This window comes from Liolophura sinensis, chromosome 8 (assembly GCF_032854445.1).
Source record: "Liolophura sinensis isolate JHLJ2023 chromosome 8, CUHK_Ljap_v2, whole genome shotgun sequence".
Taxonomy (NCBI): domain Eukaryota; kingdom Metazoa; phylum Mollusca; class Polyplacophora; order Chitonida; family Chitonidae; genus Liolophura; species Liolophura sinensis.
In genome coordinates this window covers 58,365,485-58,372,037 of record NC_088302.1, presented here as the reverse complement: position 1 = coordinate 58,372,037, position 6,553 = coordinate 58,365,485, and the positions used below count along the sequence as shown (strand labels likewise).

Below are 6,553 nucleotides of genomic sequence, written 5' to 3'. Positions count from 1 at the left end.
TGCGCTAGCGCTCTAACCGAATGAGCCACGCAGGCCACTGGTTGAAATATAGCTACTTTCTGTCATACATGTATTAAACTGCAGTTTCAAACTTCATGTCATTTTCATGGATCAAACTTCATGTTGTTTTTAAGGAATATGTTCCCTGAAAATATCACGAGGTTTGAAAATGCAGTTGGAATGTAACAAAATGTAACAGAAGTTGAGAAGGCGTTTATTTTTTTCCTACATATATATGTGTTTGATTTATTTATTTATTTGATTGTTGTTTTACGTCGTAGTAATGAATATTTCTTTTGATAAATATATAAATATATAATCAAGAGTATTTCATTTACGCGAAGGCGGCCAGCATTATAGTGGGAGGAAACCCACGACTATCGGCAGATAGCCGGAAACCAGCATGAACAAAATGATTTGTGAGCGTAAATCAAATAAATAAAAAAACTGAATATAAAATAAAAGAGCTTGAACATATTTTTTTTATTTTAAGTGCGCCTGGCCCAATTTAATGCATTGCTGTATTCACTATCAATATACCAATGTGTATGTCAGACATGACATAAAGCTATCTATTAGGCTAATTTCTGTGGCTCCAGCTTTCGCCCATAGTCACGTATTCTGTTTTTGTGTTGAAAGACCCACGTCAGTCTGGAAAATTAGAAAATAAAGAAAAATGTTGAAATTACACAGCCAGGCGTAGCATATTTCTGGCCTGGTGTTTTTGGCAACAGCTAAATCTGAAACGTTTTTGAGGCGTGGTTTGATAATGGCATTTTAAATTAACACAGTTAGAAAGGAAAAGTAACAAACTGAAGATCTACCTCAGATGATTTTGTTTATATTTTTCTCTCTTAAACGAAATGGCAAACCATGCGGTTCCTTAGGACGAATTATCAATTTTCATATGGATTAAAAGGGTATAATGGGTTTCTTGTGAACCTAAGTGTAGTCAAAATATAAACGTATATAAATGACAACCAGTTTAGCACTCTCAAGTAATTTCGATTCACTTGTTCTGGTGAATTTCAGTGACTTCCAACTAAAATACTCAACACAATTTCCTAGTTTGCATGTTGTTTATCTTCAACATCCTGCAATCTGAGGAGGGTGGGCATGAACATGAAGGCGTGGATGGCTTGGTGATTCTTGTAGGGGTCGTACAGTGAACGGTGTGGCAAGGGCACCTTGGAGCCACCGGCTTCTTTTTTGAGATTCGTTTGTTGTGTGTGATTGATGTGCTGAATGGGATTCATTTGTTGAGAGTGATTCAGTTGTTGTGTGTGATCCAGTTGTGTGTGACTCACTTGTTTTAATGAATTGTGTTTAACACCGTGCTAAAGGCGTTTTCACTTTTATGACATCGGTCATGTTTATGTGTGAATGAAAATGGAATGTCAGTTTCAAACCACCGATCTCCGTCAAGAAGTTGACGATATAATTAAGACGTACAGCACAGAGGGCGACGAGAGTGTGACAATCCTCACTTGAAGCGAAATAGTGAAATCAGGATTGGAACACGGAACCTCATTACTGCGCAAACTGCGTTATCTCAAAGACATGGAAGGCGTACCGATATCCATGAGGCGCCAAGACTTGCTATGCATGCAGAAACCCACGAGGCACGAAAACATGCAAGGCGTACCGAAATCAACCACGTGCCTAGACATGCAAAACGCACCGAATTCCACAATGCAACAAGACATTCAAGGCGTACCAAAATCTACGAGACGCCAATGCATGGCAGGCGTGCCGAAATTCGCGATACCCCAAGACATGCAAGCATACCGAAACCTACGAGGCGTCAGGACATGTAAGGCGTACCGAAACCCACGAGGCGCATTGTAATCAACTTGGATCGGTTTCAGCGGTGCGCCACGGCTCCCAATATATCTATACGTTGGTGCCTGTGATTCTGCGTCCATCAAAAGATTTTCTTTGCTATACGAGTTGAGTGCAGAAATCTTTTGAGTTCTTCTGCCGCTGTATCTTGGTTGACAGTGACCCAGTTATAAATGAGGTGGTGATTTTCCGTGGATAACCATTACTCCGGGACGTCTGTAATATTATAGGTAAAGCGCTCATTACGCCGGATCACTTACGTTAGCACTCTCTTTCTAGCTCATCAATGAGACGGACGCCTTTTTTCACAAGTCTTGCCCGTCGTTTCTTTAGTCTGTCAGTACGGTCGTGTTTCTGTCAAAACAAATAGCCAGCAAATATATAATGTTATAAGTGATATAATAAATTGATGTGGCATAGTTACAAAAAAATAACTATATACTTCTGATGAAAAAGCCTGGGAACAGTTATCCCCTCGAAACGAGAATGATAACAAAAGAATCAGGACAAAAAGGGAAAAAACACAAATATTACTGAATATTCGAAAACTACCGTACATGTAGCTTGTATAGAATATCTTTATATCTTTAAAATGTCATAGTTTTGCACATCCACCCCAGTTACGCCCTTACCCAGACCCCAGTAGGCGGACCAAAGTGTGAGGGGCACTTATTCTGCTCACCGGCCCACACGGGAGATCACATCCAGCAAAGCTACGCCCTTACCCCAGATATGGTTATGCTACCTACAAGGAGCACGTAAGTGTGGGGGGCACTTATTCTCTTCACCGGACCCACACGGGAGATCACATTCAATAAAGCTATACATTCTCCCCAGAAAAAGTTATGTTACCTACAAGAAGGACCTAAGTGTGAGGGGCTCTTATTCTGTTCACCGGGACCCATACGGGAGATGACATCCTGCCAAGCTACGCACTTTCCCCAAACAGAGTTATGTTACCTAGAAGGAGGAACTAAGCGTAAGGGGCATTTATTCTGTTCACCGCGTCCAAACGGGAGATTACATCCAGCAAAGCTACGCCCTTAGTAATGACAGAGTCATGTTACCTACAAGGAGGACCTAAGCGTGAGAGGCACTTATGTTGTTCATCCGGGAGAGGTCTAGGCCAGCTCTGGGATTGTAGTCATACCCTTTTTCCTGATATAAAATATCGTCGTTTTAAATGTTGTTATATTTTGCCAGTTTTACTGAATGGTAGACAATCCTACTTTTATGCATCATTTATAGTGATAGTTAATAGTAACCATGGCTGGTTGTAAAGATGACCCACAATCAGTATTAACCACAGCTAGTAGTAACCGCAACCAGTAGTAACCACAGTAAGTCGTAGCCATGATCAGAAGTAACCACAATCAGTAGCAGCCACACTGAGTAGCAACCATAGTCAGTGGTAACCACAGCCAGTAGTAACCATGACTAGTTGTAGCCATGACCAGTAACCATCAGGAAACCTACTAACCATATGTATCAAGGCGAGTTCGTGCTGAACACATACCTCAGAGGACACTTGACCAAAGTGATGGTAGGCTAAGATGATTGTAACAACCATGGAGGCACATGGCAAAACATATGTTGCCATGATAGACAAAATCCACTTAGCCAACGATCACTTTATGCAAGTGGCCCTCGTGCGATTCGTACATTTGCAATGTAAGGGGAAGTATTCTCACCCCCTTCTCTTCAAGACGAGCAATACGACGAGCAATTTTCTCCAGTTTTTCGAATATGTCGACCAGATCCTCTAGTTTCTCTTGCGGGCAATCCGAGCAATCTCTTTCTGGAGGTGATTGGGTAAGTGCCGTCTGCGCACATGGGCAGCAGGATGGAGTGTCTTCTAGTGCGCTATAGAGACAAAGATATACATGGAGCAGTATCATTCATTTCTCCAGATCTGCCAGTCAGCATTTACTTTCTCAGACCATCTAACAGCATGGTGGATTAAGACAATTTTGAAACAAAGCCATCAGTTTGCTTCAGCTGAGAATGGTTCGAGGATACGCTGAATGACCATCCGTCAAATCCATGTGCAAAACATTACATGTAGATGAGATCTCAACCACAATGGTAAAGTCATAGCTCGGTTCAACTTGAGATAAGTATGATCGTTATGTTTGAACGATGCCTGCAGTCATAGCCATGAAGAGCCTATGCTACCGAGATGCGCCTATTTGATTTCGGTTTCATGTCCAAAATCGGAAATCATTGACATTAAATGCCTGTTTCTTGTGCATGTTACAAACACAGCATTACTGCTTCTATGTCTAAGATCTTTGTAAAATGGCGTCTGCTTTAAAGGTGGGTATTTTGAAGCCGTAAAGGCAGAAATGGCTTTCATTGTTCACAAGTGATGTACGTCAGCATTTCAACTTACGCGCAGAGTATGTCTATACTCAAGCTCTCGTCTGTCGGGAAAAACTCTAAGCATTCACAACAGTCATTCTGGAAGTCAAAGCCCACGTCGAGGCCACAGCCAAAAAGTTGAGCTGCACAGGGAAGCCGGGGCTGAAGGGCGGTCGATGTAACCATACAGAGGACACACACGCACATGAACAAATACTTGCGCGAACCCCTGTGAACAGTAAATATAAAGCACTGGACATGAACCAAAGACAGGGGCTGATACTGTTCATTCTTCTGGATTTGTATCTCGTTGTGATAGGCGACTTTAAATGAACAATTTCTTCAGTCACTTGTAAGATTGTCATCCTTTCAACTCTTATATTACTTCCATTTCGGTGTCTGAAATTGCGTTTGAAAACAAAAGTTTAATTTATAGGTTAGGATCTTGCAGGTACTGCAAAATTTTACCAACGACACAAAATATTAAATACAAAAGCAAAACAACAACAATAGTTCCATGAATAGTGTTTAAATATTGTTGTACAAAAACACCGCTGATATAAAAAAGCAAGGATTTCCGCCCAAGTTTTCGAACTCAGGGTAATAGACTGTTAAAAGTACTTACATTTTGTCGTATTTCAGTTGAGCCTCTCTTGTGAATCCAAATAGCTACTCGAGTGTCGGACACTCTTATTTTATATCTAAAGCTTGACCACTATCTGCCACCACTGGCAGGGATGGAAGTGAAATTTCATGTTTAAGTTATTTTTGGAAAGGAGATAAATGACAGATATAGATATACCTTTGCGTTAGTAATGATTTATAATAAGACTTTTGCTCGGCCACGCCGTCCGGGTCAGTATTAGTAACACATAAAGTAGTCACTGGTTTTAGATTCTCGTGATTAGCCGGGAGGCGTAGTCCGAGCATTTTAAACACGTGGAAATGATGCTAAGTGTTAACGTGTAACGTTCAGCAAGCCTTTTAACAGCTCCGTTCAAATGATATAGTTAAAAGCAACAAAAAGGGCCTCAAAAACAATTCTCGCTCACCAATAGGCTTTTAACGAGATGTGCTGACCAGGCATATTTTACTTGTCAGATGAGCTACATAATTAATATACGTTATAATTGTTTAAAAAAATAAACAAATAAACAAAATACCGAAATACCAGTCTTACACCTGACTGCCGTATGCGTCGCAGAAATGTCAAAGTGTTTCACCTGACTGACTTATACATCACAGAAGTGCCAAATTACGTTTACAGGAACGGGTGAGAAGAAACATACATTTGTATGACAGCCGTGAGCCAAAAGGGACGAAGGTTTTAAAACCGGGAACCTAATCTGAAGATTACTAGGCAGTACTGCACGAAGCGTGTGGCGTCCATATCAGCCAAGTTGATCAGAAAATCCACTTATAAAAATTATCGTGAAATACTCCATTCTGATTGAAAACATTTTAACGTTGTTTATGTGAAAAAAGATTTCACCCATGAATATAAAGACCTATTCCAAAACAAGTACTAATTTTCGGCCCGAGATAAAGTGATTTACATTATTATTTTGTACAGTTTAAAGAGAATAGAAGTAGTGAAAGATTTAAACTAGGTGAGCATTTACAAAACATACAATCAATTTTGTTCCTCTTCCCGTAAATCAGGTTCTTAACTGTGGATGGTTCGGTAATACCCAGAGCAGCAAACCATTCTAAGCCAGTCAGGTGATTAATTGTACATTAAATGCACACGGGAACAGTGGTGACTTGAGTGCTATCGTAACTATTCGCCAAATCCAGATGTGAACATTAGTGACGTGAGTGCTATCTTGACCATTAGCTACATGCACACGGGAACAGTGGTGACTTGAGTGCTATCGTAACTATTCGCCAAATCCAGATGTGAACATTAGTGACGTGAGTGCTATCTTGACCATTAGCTACATGCACACGGGGACAGTGGTGATGTGAGTGCTATCTTGACCATTCGCTAAATCCAGACGCAGACAGTGGTGAAGTAAGTGCTATCATAACATTCTAAGTGCACACGAGGACAGTGGTGATGTGAGTGGTGTCTTGACCAGTCTAAGTGCACACTGGGACAATGGTGATGTGAGTAGTATCACGACCATTGGCTAAATGCACATTGCGGCAATGGTAACCTGAGTGATATCTTGAAAAATGCGCTAAATGAAAACGGGGACAGTGGTAACGTGAGGGCTATCTTGACCTTTCGCACTAATCTTTGAGGCAACGCATTGCAGCGAGAGTGGCACGTCAAAATAGTGGCTGTTACACGGATTTTAGGCTGCAGTGAAGTTGTCACATTTCACAGCAGCCATATTTTGGCAGG

The 6,553-nt window shown here is 41.0% G+C and overlaps 1 protein-coding gene across 1 annotated transcript; it reads right to left on the bottom strand.

Moving 5' to 3' along the window:
* Window positions 1–503: 503 nt before the first annotated feature.
* Window positions 504–4,853, bottom strand: LOC135472230 (uncharacterized). Its single transcript, XM_064751626.1, has 5 exons — window positions 4,829–4,853; window positions 4,235–4,432; window positions 3,534–3,705; window positions 2,103–2,196; window positions 504–651 (listed from the first exon to the last, which is right to left on the bottom strand). Coding segments are annotated over exons 1-4 (465 nt in total). The 5' UTR covers window positions 4,831–4,853; the 3' UTR covers window positions 504–651; window position 2,103.
* Between the last annotated feature and the right edge of the window lie 1,700 nt (window positions 4,854–6,553).